This window comes from Bombina bombina, chromosome 7, assembly GCF_027579735.1.
Source record: "Bombina bombina isolate aBomBom1 chromosome 7, aBomBom1.pri, whole genome shotgun sequence".
In the NCBI taxonomy this organism is placed as follows: Eukaryota; Metazoa; Chordata; class Amphibia; order Anura; family Bombinatoridae; genus Bombina; species Bombina bombina.
The window spans coordinates 340,246,007-340,262,374 of NC_069505.1; the positions used below are offsets into that span (position 1 = coordinate 340,246,007).

A 16,368-nucleotide genomic window follows, 5' to 3' on the forward strand; every position below is an offset into this window, starting at 1 on the left:
AGAAAGATTTACCATAAGATATGGAAAAGATATATCTGCTGGTGTGAATCCAAGGGATTACCTTGGAATAAGATAAAAATTCCTAAGATTCTTTCCTTTCTGCAAGAAGGTTTGGATAAAGGATTATCTGCGAGTTCTCTAAAGGGACAGATTTCTGCTTTATCTGTCTTACTACACAAACGACTGGCAGCTATGCCAGATGTTCAAGCATTTGTTCAGGCTCTGGTTAGGATCAAGCCTGTTTACAGACCTTTGACTCCTCCCTGGAGTTTAAATTTAGTTCTTTCAGTTCTTCAAGGGGTTCCGTTTGAACCTCTACATTCCATAGATATTAAGTTGTTATCTTGGAAAGTTTTGTTTTTGGTTGCTATTTCTTCTGCTAGAAGAGTTTCAGAGTTATCTGCTCTGCAGTGTGCTCCGCCCTATCTGGTGTTCCATGCAGATAAGGTGGTTTTGCGTACTAAGCCTGGTTTTCTTCCAAAGGTTGTTTCTAACAAAAATATTAACCAGGAGATAGTTGTACCTTCTTTGTGTCTGAATCCAGTTTCAAAGAAGGAACGTTTGTTACACAATTTGGACGTAGTCCGTGCTCTAAAATTCTATTTAGAAGCTACAAAAGATTTCAGACAAACATCTTCTCTGTTTGTCGTCTATTCTGGTAAAAGGAGAGGTCAAAAAGCGACTTCTACCTCTCTTTCCTTTTGGCTTAAAAGCATCATCCGATTGGCTTACGAGACTGCCGGACGGCAGCCTCCTGAAAGAATCACAGCTCACTCCACTAGGGCTGTGGCTTCCACATGGGCCTTCAAGAACGAGGCTTCTGTTGATCAGATATGTAAGGCAGCGACTTGGTCTTCACTGCACACTTTTGCCAAATTTTACAAATTTGATACTTTTGCTTCTTCGGAGGCTATTTTTGGGAGAAAGGTTTTGCAAGCCGTGGTGCCTTCCGTTTAGGTAACCTGATTTGTTCCCTCCCTTCATCCGTGTCCTAAAGCTTTGGTATAGGTTCCCACAAGTAAGGATGACGCCGTGGACCGGACACACCAATGTTGGAGAAAACAGAATTTATGCTTACCTGATAAATTACTTTCTCCAACGGTGTGTCCGGTCCACGGCCCGCCCTGGTTTTTTAATCAGGTCTGATGAATTATTTTCTCTAACTACAGTCACCACGGTACCATATGGTTTCTCCTATATTTTTCCTCCTGTCCGTCGGTCGAATGACTGGGGTGGGCGGAGCCTAGGAGGGACTATATGGCCAGCTTTGCTGGGACTCTTTGCCATTTCCTGTTGGGGAAGAGATATTTCCCACAAGTAAGGATGACGCCGTGGACCGGACACACCGTTGGAGAAAGTAATTTATCAGGTAAGCATAAATTCAGTTTTTTTCAATATTTAAGCAACTAATATAATTTTTAAAAGTACATGTACAAATTATTCTCACACTAATCGTTGCTCTGAATAAAAAAATCAAACAATTTATTTAGTGTTTAATGTCCCTTTAAGTGACTTGCCAACAGACTTGTGTTAGAGACTCATAAAACCCATTTTCTTTCATGATTCAGTTAGAGCATACAATTTTAAACAACTTTAATTTTACTTTTGTAATCAAATTTGCTTCATTCTCTCGTTATGTTTTGTTTAAGGAGCAGCAATGCAGCACTGGGAGCTAGCTAAACACATTGGGTGAGCCAATGACAAGAGGAAAACATGTGCAGCCCCCCCTTAGCAACTAGCTCCACTAGTGCATTGCTGTGTCTGAGTATACCTATGTATACTTGCCAATAAAGGATACCCAGAGAATGAAGAACATAAGATAACAGAAGTAAATTGGAAAGTAATTTAAAGTCTCATGCTCTATCTAAATCATGAAAGTTTAATGTTGACTTTACTAGACATGCAATATTATAAGGTTTTAATATCAATGTAAGAGTATGACATTTAAAATGTAATGTTACATTGGAAGATATTTTAGATATAATATTATTGTGTTTTAATTAAATACCAGTATTTTAGAATATTTTTACTATTTTAAATTGTTTTATTTGCTCTTTCTGATATATATATATACATATATATATATATATATATATATATATATATATAGACACACACACCCATTTTTCTTTAATGATTCAGATAGAGTATGCAATTTTAAGCAACTTTCTAATTTACTCCTATTAGCATTTTTTCTTCGTTCTCTTGCTATCTTTTTCTATTTTTGGTTCAGCACCTAAAATGGGCCAAATCCAAAGCTTTAAATTCCTGCTTTTTCAAATAAAGATAGCAAGAGTACAAAGAAAAATTGATAATAGGAGTAAATTAGAAAGTTGCTTAAAATTGCATGCTCTATCTGAATCACAAAAGAAAAAAATGTGTTAAGTGTCCCTTTAATGAATCTAGGTTCAATCAAACAGCCTATTCTAAGGGAATAAAATCTCACTACACATTAGATCAGGGGAGAATAATAATAGAATTGTATAGCCTTTGTTGCTCAATATTTAATTTGATAAAGGTTGTGAACACAGTTTTTAGGGACAGTTTTTTCCAATGATGTTAGTGTTACATATTCTGTACATCATTTCTGTTCTGTTTCAGAAGAGAATATCAGCATCACATTTATCATTGACATTACTTGAACAATATTACTTTTTAATTGTTACACTATATTGTCTTGAGCTCAGAATGACAGGGCATAACAACGTACCAATTTTATAACAGTTGAACACTAAGACCAGTTGTAGAGGACGGAGTACATTTTCCACAGTAACCACCACATTTCCCTGTAACTTTGGTTCCATCCTGTGAAAAAAAATAATATGAATTGCTTAATTTTGCAATAAGAAATAAACATACTCTATATATATATATATACACATAACACAAAACCTGCCCATCCAATTGTCCCATACCTTGTGATACTGTTCCTACTAAGTTGACCTGACCATTAAGTCTTCTGTAGTTCAATTCATAGCTTTACCAAAATCCTAGCTTTTTCTGGCATTTTGTGCACATTCACGAACATAACATATCATGCACATAACACCTTATAGCTAACTTGAAGGCAAAAAGGATAAATTAAAGGGACAGTCAACACCAGAATTGTTGTTGTTTTAAAAGATAGATAATCCCTTAATTACCAATTCCCTAGTTTTGCATAACCAACACAGTTATAATTATACATGTTTTACCTCTGTGATTACTTTGTATCTAAGCCTCAGCAGACTACCCCCTTATTTCAGTTCTTTTGACAGACTTGCATTTTAGCCAATCAGAGATGTCTCCATGGTAAATTCATAAAATATGTGATAGTGTATAATTAGTGCGCCAACGGTCTGATAAACTACTGTCTATATGACAGTGAAACAAAATCACAGTGTTATAAAAAATCTAAATAGATAACTATCAAATACAAATCGTTATAAAAAAATCTCGATCATATTTGGAAACAAATGAATTATTCCCAAATGGTGATAGTGATAACGTGATACAGTGTTGTCTTAGCAGCGACCACCCTAAATTATAAAGGTAATCAAACTGCAAGGCACTATAGGTGATAAGCACAGCAATGTGGTAGAATCATTAAATGATATAGTGAAATAGTCCCAGTAATCAAAGTTCAAAATGTTACTTAAATGGTGGGCGTAATGTCCAAATCACAGTAGGCAGGCTCTTCTCCAAAAGATCCCTGTTGGTGACCCAGGGGTGGATACTATATAGAAAAAAAGATAAAAGAAGGCGCCAACATAGTGCGGTTACCAATGGGATGGGACACGCTTAGCAAATATACCAAATACTCACAGGATGAAAGACACTTGAGAAGTGTCACAGGTGCCTCCTGGACTCTCTGAGTTGTCCAGCTAACTCCCACTCCACTGTGGTGGTAAGGTTCCGCTTGTCTCTGTCAATTTGGATGGCTCCGCTGGTGGTCCTGGCTCCCAGCCAATGTTCCAAAAGGACTCTCTTGCGGTTTCCCCAAATCCAGTTATCCAATTGAGATCCGTGCTCTCCGGTGGGGAGTAATACAGCAAGGCTAAAAGTGGTTTGTATAGTGGTGACAAACTACAATATTGCCAATAAAGATGTCAAGAAAAGAAAGTTCGTGGCTGCAGTTATAAAATCAATAAGACTTTATTTACACAACGTTTCTCGGTCTGTACGTGACCGTTTCCTCAGGTGCATAAGTGTATAATGAAACACATGAAAACCACGAACTTATAACAAATAGTACAGCGTCTCCAAATGCATACTGCGCATGTAAGTGGGTGTGTCCCCATGCTGGGAGTTCCATTGGCGTAAACTATCCAATAAGGTGCTTGTAATCACACACCTCCAAAATTACGAGTGTAGTGGGGAATTACTCAGTGCGGTATTAACAGATAGCTCGCACAGTTTAAAATACCGCAATGGGCTCTGATAATCTAAAAATCTAATGATTGATAAAGTGCATTATAAAATAGTATATAAAAATATAAAAACATATCTATAAAATATAAATGTATATAAACTACCAGATCGGGCACACCCATTGGCTTAGTACACAAAAATTATATTACTAACGTTTATGAAGTCATTAACTCTTCACATATTCAGTTCACATACAGATTGTAGATTTCATATATAAAAGATCTTACAAGTGAAATGCAAACTATGAACAATATAACCTATAAGTAAAAAATATTGGAAATATATAATTCATCTCCCCAATGATATGGTTGATTCCACAATTGCACTAGTAAAAATGAATATTAAACCACAGTGTTGGATAAATCCAAATCAATTAACGTGATCAGAGAGAAAATTTCTCAACAATAGACAGAGTTATTAATGAATTAACCTCTCTAGGATAGATGCAAAGGACTTAGAACCACGTCCAACCTGACTGTCTAATTGTCAGGAGTAATAATAAATATGATAGCTCATCTATAGATATTATTCATAATGTGTCTATATTTAAATAGGGTACCTAGACTGAAACTATTTAAACTTACATTGATGTGCATAACGTGACATACATATATAAAAAAGTAAAAATAATAATAGAAATGATAACGATATAATATATATCAAAGTACATTACATTATGAAACCAAATATACATGTGGATGCTATCAGGAGTCAGGAACAGAGCCCTACATATCTAGATAACAAATAACCTAGGATTTAGGATTGTATATATTCAGATTTACTATATGTGGACTATAGTGTGATCAATTTAAGATGTTCAGTAATACTCATAATAGAGTGCTTATAATTTTAGTAAAATTGTTTAGCTAGCATATACCTTCTGTTTTGGATGAAAAAGGTCAAATTCAGGCTAGATAGTAATCTCACATCAATGAAAATGGATATAGACAATAGAGTTCTAATGTATCTAACAGTGTAATATTATCAGTGGGGGGCCTATATACGAGGGTTGGTGTTTGGGGCCTAAATTAAACTAAATACAGAGAGACTAATAGTGGATCAATTAGTTGAAGGCAGCCATATCAATATTAGCGTTTAGGCCACCAGGAGACAGGGTGCGCATCTTCCAGATCCAAAAAGTCTCCCTTTGTCTTAAATGCAAATATCTGTTCCTGCCCCATTTGGGGTTCACTTGTTCTAGAGGGAATATGCTAAACACATTAGATATATTAGTATGGCATGTATTAGCATGCCTAGGGACACTATGATTGGCAATGTTTTTACTAATATTCCTTAGATGTTCACCCCATCTTTTTTTGAGGGGTCTCGAGGTCCTACCCACGTACTGGACCCCACAGCTGCATTCTAACAAATAAACTACAAAGGCCGAATCACATGTGAAGTGTGTTTTAATATAAAATTTTTCCTTACTGATATAAGATACAAATTCAGTTCTCTTGCTATTGGTGTATTGGCATAATCCACAGTTAGCTCTATTACATTTAAAAAAACCTGGTTTGTCTAGGATCTTATTGCCTCTTATACTACTTAATTTACTCGTCAGTAATCTTTTCTTCATTACTATTTTACTCGGGGCTAGTAAATTTTTTAACGTGGGAGCTCGTCTAAAAGTACAGACAGGTGTATTTCCTATACTCCCCCTCAGCAAAGGGTCCCCTGTCAAAATGTGCCAGTGTTTACCTAAAATATTTTTAATCTTATTATGGTTGTTATTGAATTGTGTTATAAATCTGACTTTCCCACTCCCTTTAGTAGATCCTCCAATAGGTATAGTCTCCTTATTCTTGACAAAGAAATCTTCTCTGCATTTATTTCTTGCTCTCTTGTAGCTAGTCTCAATAAGGTCTGTGGGGTAGTGTTTCTCAACAAACCTTTTCTTTAAAATATTAGCTTGTATATCATAACTGTCTAAATCTGTGCAATTCCTGCGAATTCTACAGAATTGGTTGTAAGGGATATTGTTCTTCCAAGGTAAGTGGTGGTTGCTTTTATAGTTCAAATACTGTTAGCATCCACCGACTTAAAAAAGGTTTTGGTAGAGATGTTACCTACACTGTCCCATGTTAAAATGAGATCCCGAAATTCTATACTAATCACATCTATTTTAGAGGTGAATTCCAGGCCTAATGAATTATTATTTAAACTATCCACAAATTTCTGAGCCAATGAAATATCCCCCTCCCAGATGAACAAAAGGTCATCTATGAAACGGCCATAGAAGACCAGGTTCGCCCCATATGAGGAAGGATATATATATTGTTCCTCAAAATATCCCATAAAGAGATTAGCAAAACTGGGGGCGAACCTGGTCCCCATGGCCGTTCCCCTAATCTGCAGGTAGAATTTCTCCTGATATACAAAGTAGTTGTTTTTTAATACAAAAGATATACATTCCAATAGAAAATCTCTTTGCTTGACTGGCATGTAGATGTCTCTCTCCAAATAATATTGGATGGCTTGAATTCCCAGATGGTGTGCAATATTAGAATATAGGGCAGAGACATCACAGGTCAGCCATACCAAGTTTCTCCCCTCTTTATTTATGTGGGATAACGTATATATTAAGTCTGGTGTGTCTTTTATGTAGGATTTTAAAGTAATCACAGATTTTTTAAAAAGGAATCCACATATTCGGATAAATTACAGGTTAGATTATCGATTCCTGATATAATGGGCCTCCCTGGAGGGTCCACCATACTCTTGTGAATCTTTGGGAGGTGATAGTAATATGCCAAATTGGGTGCATAGGGTATTAGATAGTCTCTCTCTTTCTTTGTAAGTATTCCCTCTAACCAGCCCGCATCAACCATTTTGATCAAATTAGTTAGAAATTTTGCTGTGGGATTGAATGTTAATAATTTATAATATTCTGTGTCTAAAAGTATACGATCAGCTTCTTTGATATAATCTTTAATATTCTGGATTACTATCCCCCCTCCCTTGTCCGCTTGTCTAATTGCCAAATTTTTGTTGGCTGCTAGTCTAGATAAAGCTGTTAGTTCATAAGTATTCAAATTAGGATTCTTAATATTTTTTTCAGAAAGTTTGCCAAATTCTTCCAGAACTAGATTTTGAAATATTTCTAGACTAGTTCCTGTGCAAGGGGGATTAAAGTTGGATTTAGGGGTCAAATCAGAATGTAAATAATTCTCAAATAATTCATCTAATACCCTATGCACCCAATTTGGCATATTACTATCACCTCCCAAAGATTCACAAGAGTATGGTGGACCCTCCGGGGAGGCCCATTATATCAGGAATCGATAATCTAACCTGTAATTTATCAGAATATGTGGATTCCTTTTTAAAAAAATCTGTGATTACTTTAAAATCCTACATAAAAGACACACCAGACTTAATATATAAGTTATCCCACATAAATAAAGAGGGGAGAAACTTGGTATGGCTGACCTGTGATGTCTCTGCCCTATATTCTAATATTGCACACCATCTGGGAATTCAAGCCATCCAATATTATTTGGAGAGAGACATCTACATGCCAGTCAAGCAAAGAGATTTTCTATTGGAATGTATATCTTTTGTATTAAAAAACAACTACTTAGTATATCAGGAGAAATTCTACCTGCAGATTAGGGGAACGGCCATGGGGACCAGGTTCGCCCCCAGTTTTGCTAATCTCTTTATGGGATATTTTGAGGAACAATATATATATCCTTCCTCATATGGGGCGAACCTGGTCTTCTATGGCCGTTTCATAGATGACCTTTTGTTCATCTGGGAGGGGGATATTTCATTGGCTCAGAAATTTGTGGATAGTTTAAATAATAATTCATTAGGCCTGGAATTTACCTCTAAAATAGATGTGATTAGTATAGAATTTCTGGATCTCATTTTAACATGGGACAGTGTAGGTAACATCTCTACCAAAACCTTTTTTAAGTCGGTGGATGCTAACAGTTATTTGAACTATAAAAGCAACCACCACTTACCTTGGAAGAACAATATCCCTTACAACCAATTCTGTAGAATTCGCAGGAATTGCACAGATTTAGACAGTTATGATATACAAGCTAATATTTTAAAGAAAAGGTTTGTTGAGAAACACTACCCCACAGACCTTATTGAGACTAGCTACAAGAGAGCAAGAAATAAATGCAGAGAAGATTTCTTTGTCAAGAATAAGGAGACTATACCTATTGGAGGATCTACTAAAGGGAGTGGGAAAGTCAGATTTATAACACAATTCAATAACAACCATAATAAGATTAAAAATATTTTAGGTAAACACTGGCACATTTTGACAGGGGACCCTTTGCTGAGGGGGAGTATAGGAAATACACCTGTCTGTACTTTTAGACGAGCTCCCACGTTAAAAAATTTACTAGCCCCGAGTAAAATAGTAATGAAGAAAAGATTACTGACGAGTAAATTAAGTATTATAAGAGGCAATAAGATCCTAGACAAACCAGGTTTTTTTAAATGTAATAGAGCTAACTGTGGATTATGCCAATACACCAATAGCAAGAGAACTGAATTTGTATCTTATATCAGTAAGGAAAAATTTTATATTAAAACACACTTCACATGTGATTCGGCCTTTGTAGTTTATTTGTTAGAATGCAGCTGTGGGGTCCAGTACGTGGGTAGGACCTCGAGACCCCTCAAAAAAAGATGGGGTGAACATCTAAGGAATATTAGTAAAAACATTGCCAATCATAGTGTCCCTAGGCATGCTAATACATGCCATACTAATATATCTAATGTGTTTAGCATATTCCCTCTAGAACAAGTGAACCCCAAATGGGGCAGGAACAGATATTTGCATTTAAGACAAAGGGAGACTTTTTGGATCTGGAAGATGCGCACCCTGTCTCCTGGTGGCCTAAACGCTAATATTGATATGGCTGTCTTCAACTAATTGATCCACTATTAGTCTCTCTGTATTTAGTTTAATTTAGGCCCCAAACACCAACCCTCGTATATAGGCCCCCACTGATAATATTACACTGTTAGATACATTAGAACTCTATTGTCTATATCCATTTTCATTGATGTGAGATTACTATCTAGCCTGAATTTGACCTTTTTCATCCAAAACAGAAGGTATATGCTAGCTAAACAATTTTACTAAAATTATAAGCACTCTATTATGAGTATTACTGAACATCTTAAATTGATCACACTATAGTCCACATATAGTAAATCTGAATATATACAATCCTAAATCCTAGGTTATTTGTTATCTAGATATGTAGGGCTCTGTTCCTGACTCCTGATAGCATCCACATGTATATTTGGTTTCATAATGTAATGTACTTTGATATATATTATATCGTTATCATTTCTATTATTATTTTTACTTTTTTATATATGTATGTCACGTTATGCACATCAATGTAAGTTTAAATAGTTTCAGTCTAGGTACCCTATTTAAATATAGACACATTATGAATAATATCTATAGATGAGCTATCATATTTATTATTACTCCTGACAATTAGACAGTCAGGTTGGACGTGGTTCTAAGTCCTTTGCATCTATCCTAGAGAGGTTAATTCATTAATAACTCTGTCTATTGTTGAGAAATTTTCTCTCTGATCACGTTAATTGATTTGGATTTATCCAACACTGTGGTTTAATATTCATTTTTACTAGTGCAATTGTGGAATCAACCATATCATTGGGGAGATGAATTATATATTTCCAATATTTTTTACTTATAGGTTATATTGTTCATAGTTTGCATTTCACTTGTAAGATCTTTTATATATGAAATCTACAATCTGTATGTGAACTGAATATGTGAAGAGTTAATGACTTCATAAACGTTAGTAATAGAATTTTTGTGTACTAAGCCAATGGGTGTGCCCGATCTGGTAGTTTATATACATTTATATTTTATAGATATGTTTTTATATTTTTATATACTATTTTATAATGCACTTTATCAATCATTAGATTTTTAGATTATCAGAGCCCATTGCGGTATTTTAAACTGTGCGAGCTATCTGTTAATACCGCACTGAGTAATTCCCCACTACACTCGTAATTTTGGAGGTGTGTGATTACAAGCACCTTATTGGATAGTTTACGCCAATGGAACTCCCAGCATGGGGACACACCCACGTACATGCGCAGTATGCATTTGGAGACGCTGTACTATTTGTTATAAGTTCGTGGTTTTCATGTGTTTCATTATACACTTATGCACCTGAGGAAACGGTCACGTACAGACCGAGAAACGTTGTGTAAATAAAGTCTTATTGATTTTATAACTGCAGCCACGAACTTTCTTTTCTTGACATCTTTATTGGCAATATTGTAGTTTGTCACCACTATACAAACCACTTTTAGCCTTGCTGTATTACTCCCCACCGGAGAGCACGGATCTCAATTGGATAACTGGATTTGGGGAAACCGCAAGAGAGTCCTTTTGGAACATTGGCTGGGAGCCAGGACCACCAGCGGAGCCATCCAAATTGACAGAGACAAGCGGAACCTTACCACCACAGTGGAGTGGGAGTTAGCTGGACAACTCAGAGAGTCCAGGAGGCACCTGTGACACTTCTCAAGTGTCTTTCATCCTGTGAGTATTTGGTATATTTGCTAAGCGTGTCCCATCCCATTGGTAACCGCACTATGTTGGCGCCTTCTTTTATCTTTTTTTCTATATGGTAAATTCATGTGCATGAGCTCAATGTTATCTATATGAAACACGTGAACTAATGCTCTCTAGTGGTGAAAAACTATAAAAATGCATTTATATTAGAGGCTGCCTTCAAGGTCTAAGAAATTAGCATATGAACCTTCTAGGTTTAGCTTTCAACTAAGAATACCAAGAGAACAAAGCAAAATTGGTGATAAAAGTAAATTGGAAAGTTGTTTAAAATGACATGCCCTATTTGAAACATGAAAGTTTTTTTTGGACTTGACTGTCCCTTTAAACATGGGCAGGGCTCAACTCCATGCAATATGACTCTTAGGCACTTGCTACTTATGTATAACTGAGCACTATATAAAAACACAGGGAGGCATAGGGGTAGATTCACCAAGCAGCGAATGCTGCTATCTACCCCCGTACTTTCCGGCTCGCTGGAAATGTGAGTTAAGAAGCAGCAGTCATAAGAGGTGGCGGACAGCAATCAGCCCGATTGGTCACGAATGTGCAGTCGGAAGCATTGCACAAGCATTTCACTAGAAATGCTTGTGCAATGAAAAATGCAGACACCTTATGCTGTCGGCATTTATCGATGTGCGGCGGACATGATCCGCTACAGCACATTGATAAATCTACCCCATAGACTGGGTTAGAATTTCACTGAACCCCAAAATCCCACCCCCTGACATAGGGACAAGCAAATTAGAGCACACTATCAAATAGTTTCAAAGTTGGCAGGTCTGGAAATGTATTATTTTTTAAGATTTTATTGTAGTCATTTAGTAAAGATATACAGTGACTAAGTTCTTAATCTCTATTCCTGCTATTTGTGGCTTAGAATGTCATTGTTTCTAGACATACGCAAATCCAGATCTTTGTGTGTTGCACTATTAAACAAATAAATCCAGCTACCCACAGACATCCAGCAGACCGACCTCTAGGGCAAAATAGTATGGTTCTGTAGTGGAGATACAAGCAAAAACAAAAGTGCCTATATGGCCTAGTACTGTTTGAACCAGAGGATGGTGTTCTGTATATTTGAAAATATACTCACAATTTGTATAGCATCTTCATTGATGCTAATCAGGCAGGAAGGGATCAATGCATTGATCCCTTCCTGCCTGATTAGCATCAATGAAGATGCTATACAAATTGTGAGTATATTTTCAAATATACAGAACACCATCCTCTGGTTCAAACAGTACTAGGCCATATAGGCACTTTTGTTTTTGCTTGTATCTCCACTACAGAACCATACTATTTTGCCCTAGAGGTCGGTCTGCTGGGTGACTGTGATTGATCCCAGACTGCTCCTGCTGCACTAACTGAAGTGCTCCCTAGATTGTGAGTTAATATTGACACCACTAGAATATACCTACCCCGCTGAACATACAATATTGGGCCATGTGGCGCATCTGTCTTTTTTATGTTTTGTAGATCATCTTCTTGGGATCCCGGCCGGATTCTTTACAGATTGCTGCCTCTATAATATCTGTTCTCCACACAGTGACTTTCTACTAAGTAACCTGAACTGTTACAATTAATATCAAGTGTCGCTCACTTGTTGAATAGAGTGTCACACGATTTGTTGTGGCATTATAAATCTTTATTTATTATTTAATTTTTTTTATTTATTTTTTTTCTTCTCCTTTATTGTATTTGACATTTGATTATTCTGATCTGATTGCTAGAAAATTGTATACTAGAGTATTATACCTTATAGTATTACACCTTACCATTGTTACAATTGTAATTTAGGGCGCCCCCTACTCTTATAGAATAATTGTGCGAATACACCTAGGTGTGTTTTGCCATAGGCCTTTTAGGGGTAGTCGACCTTGCTAATTATGTTGTCTGCTATTGAAAGATCTAATAAGAGAAAAAACAATAATAGTTTGGGTTCCACTACATACCAAACTGGGAATGAAAATGAATCTGACCCCTCCATGTACACTTTATTTACTAAATTAGAGAACTCATTGAAGTCTGAGCATAGACACTGGTGGGATTTTGAAACATTACAGAAGTATAAAAACAAAAAATTGATACCTAGAGGATTGAGAGTCTTCAAGAATTGCTCTTTTAAAGACAACAGTAATATCCTCAAAGAATGGGAAGATGCCCTCAGTGCCTGTGCTAACACTTTTATAGATATTCTAATCAAACATAGGAAACATTTGTATAATGAGGCTGGTATAGAAATAGATAATATACAACAGAACCTAGAAAAATTTGTGAATCACACTGAATTTGAGGGATTAAGAAAGTCAGCATATGACCGAGCTGAGGAATACCAGAACGAAATTATAAAAAGGAAAAATAAAAAACTAATAAGAGATGAGGGCGGTTACGCCAAAGGTGAAATATACACCTTTAACCGGAAAAATGGGACAAATACCAATAGTTCCATGAAACCATCCAATTATCCACCGAGGTTTACTCCTAGGAGACAGGATGCTAATAATTTCAACAATAGAACAACCCACAATCAGGGAGATAGATACTATGACTCACCTAGGTTTACTCCCAGGAGACATGATAATAATAACTACAACAATAGATGGTCTCACAATCAGGGAGATAGACACCCTTACCCACATATGGACAGACAATATAGGCACAGATATCCTGAAGTTGACATGACCAAAGACGGTACACATAACTCTTCTGATAACCAACAATATCAACAAAGAGGTCACTATAGAAACCATCAACCTCATAATAACACCAATTCCAACTATGATACTTATCGTGAAAATAAACATCAATATCATCAATTCAACAATCCCCACACATATAACTCTTGGGATAGATCAAATGATTTTAATAGGACACACAAATCTAATGATGGCAATCATCAGAGATTTTATGAAAATAATGGATACCCCTCAAACAGGTTTAAAGACCCTAAACATATTGATAGACCATTCAATACGAATACTGATACATTTAACGAAAGATCCGTTATGAAAGAAAGAGTTTTCACTAATGATCCCAGAGGCCTTGATAACTCTAATTGTTCTAGACCCTCTAATAGATCATTTGAATCTATAAATAGATTCCAGCCACTAAATTCTGATAATTATCAGTCCCCTAATACTCCAGGTACATCTACTAACAATGAACACAATAATATTCCTTTTTTAGAGATGGGCCCAGACCCCCGTGTAGAACATTGGTCCATGTCCCCTCGACCACCAAGACAAAAAAGGATACACACAAACGAGGAAATAGAGGAAAATCCTCAACCTCCAAAAAAGAGAAGTTATTAAAATACAAAAAGGGAATTTTCAATTTGTCAGATCATATATTATCTGATGACGAAATCAGAGTATTAGGAAAAGGGTTATCTTTCAGCCCTACTAATGGTCCCAACATGTTCCAACTATTTGTGGACATCAACAGCTTCACTAGGAAGCTTTCCCTACAAAAGTATTTCGCAGAAAAACGTTTAAAAAATACTGATAGTCTACCCATAGTTTTGGATTCTATGGACAAACACCTGAGAGATGGTGTGGTCTCTTTTGATCCTGATACATTATTACAACAACTCAATGAGAAATATATACAAACAGACTTTAAGCCCAAATCAAATTTTAATCCTCCTCGTGTGAGAAACTCGCACATCAGCATTTTTCAATCAATGGTACTCAAAGATTTAGAAAAACTGTCTAAAAAAACCAAATACAGACACAATTTAAGTCCTGGTGAACGTCAAGCTCTTGAAATACTTTCATCAAATTCAGACATCATAATACGCCAGGCGGACAAGGGTGGGGGTATTGTCCTCCAAAATAGATCTGACTACATTTTAGAAGCTGATAAAATCTTGAAAGATGAAAGTTATTATAAACTCTTAGCGAAAGATCCTACCCCCATATACCAAAAACAACTTTACTCACTTCTTAAAGAAGGATTTGATGAGGGCATTATATCCAAGAAGGAAAAACATAATTTATGCTTACCTGATAAATTCCTTTCTTCTGTTGTGCGATCAGTCCACGGGTCATCATTACTTCTGGGATATAACTCCTCCCCAACAGGAAATGCAAGAGGATTCACCCAGCAGAGCTGATATAGCTCCTCCCCTCTACGTCAGTCCCAGTCATTCGACCAAGAATCAACGAGAAAGGAGTAACCAAGGGTGAAGTGGTGACTGGAGTATAATTTTAAAAGATATTTACCTGCCTTAAAAAAACAGGGCGGGCCGTGGACTGATCGCACAACAGAAGAAAGGAATTTATCAGGTAAGCATAAATTATGTTTTCTTCTGTTATGTGCGATCAGTCCACGGGTCATCATTACTTCTGGGATACCAATACCAAAGCAAAAGTACACGGATGACGGGAGGGATAGGCAGGCTCATTATACAGAAGGAACCACTGCCTGAAGAACCTTTCTCCCAAAAATAGCCTCCGAAGAAGCAAAAGTGTCAAATTTGTAAAATTTGGAAAAAGTATGAAGCGAAGACCAAGTTGCAGCCTTGCAAATCTGTTCAACAGAGGCCTCATTCTTAAAGGCCCAAGTGGAAGCCACAGCTCTAGTGGAGTGAGCTGTAATTCTTTCAGGAGGCTGCTGTCCAGCAGTCTCATAGGCTAAACGTATTATGCTACGAAGCCAGAAAGAGAGAGAGGTAGCAGAAGCTTTTTGACCTCTCCTCTGTCCAGAATAAACGACAAACAGGGAAGAAGTTTGGCGAAAATTTTTAGTTGCCTGCAAGTAGAACTTGAGGGCACGAACTACATCCAGATTGTGTAGAAGACGTTCCTTCTTTGAAGAAGGATTTGGACACAAGGATGGAACAACAATCTCTTGATTGATATTCCTGTTAGTAACTACCTTAGGTAAGAACCCAGGTTTAGTACGCAGAACTACCTTATCTGAGTGAAAAATCAGATAAGGAGAATCACAATGTAATGCTGATAACTCAGAGACTCTTCGAGCCGAGGAAATAGCCATTAAAAACAGAACTTTCCAAGATAACAATTTTATATCAATGGAATGAAGGGGTTCAAATGGAACCCCTTGTAAAACGTTAAGAACTAAGTTTAAACTCCATGGCGGAGCAACGGCTTTAAACACAGGCTTGATCCTAGCTAAAGCTTGACAAAAAGCCTGGACGTCTGGATTTTCTGACAGACGCCTGTGTAACAAGATGGACAGAGCTGAATCTGTCCCTTTAATGAACTAGCCGATAAACCCTTTTCTAAACCTTCTTGTAGAAAAGACAATATCCTAGGGATCCTAACCTTACTCCAGGAGTAACGTTTGGATTCGCACCAGTATAGGTATTTGCGCCATATTTTATGGTAAATCTT

The 16,368-nt window shown here is 36.6% G+C and overlaps 1 protein-coding gene across 1 annotated transcript in view; it reads right to left on the reverse strand.

The window, feature by feature from the left end:
- Positions 1 to 2,593: 2,593 nt before the first annotated feature.
- The window catches only part of ADAMTS9 (ADAM metallopeptidase with thrombospondin type 1 motif 9), a 527,878-nt gene continuing 514,103 nt past the window's right edge, over positions 2,594 to 16,368 (reverse strand). Inside the window, exon 40 of the mRNA XM_053721004.1 lies at positions 2,594 to 2,805. Within this exon, the coding sequence (XP_053576979.1) occupies positions 2,716 to 2,805 (90 nt within the window). The 3' untranslated portion in view covers positions 2,594 to 2,715. The remainder of the gene's footprint in view (positions 2,806 to 16,368) is intronic.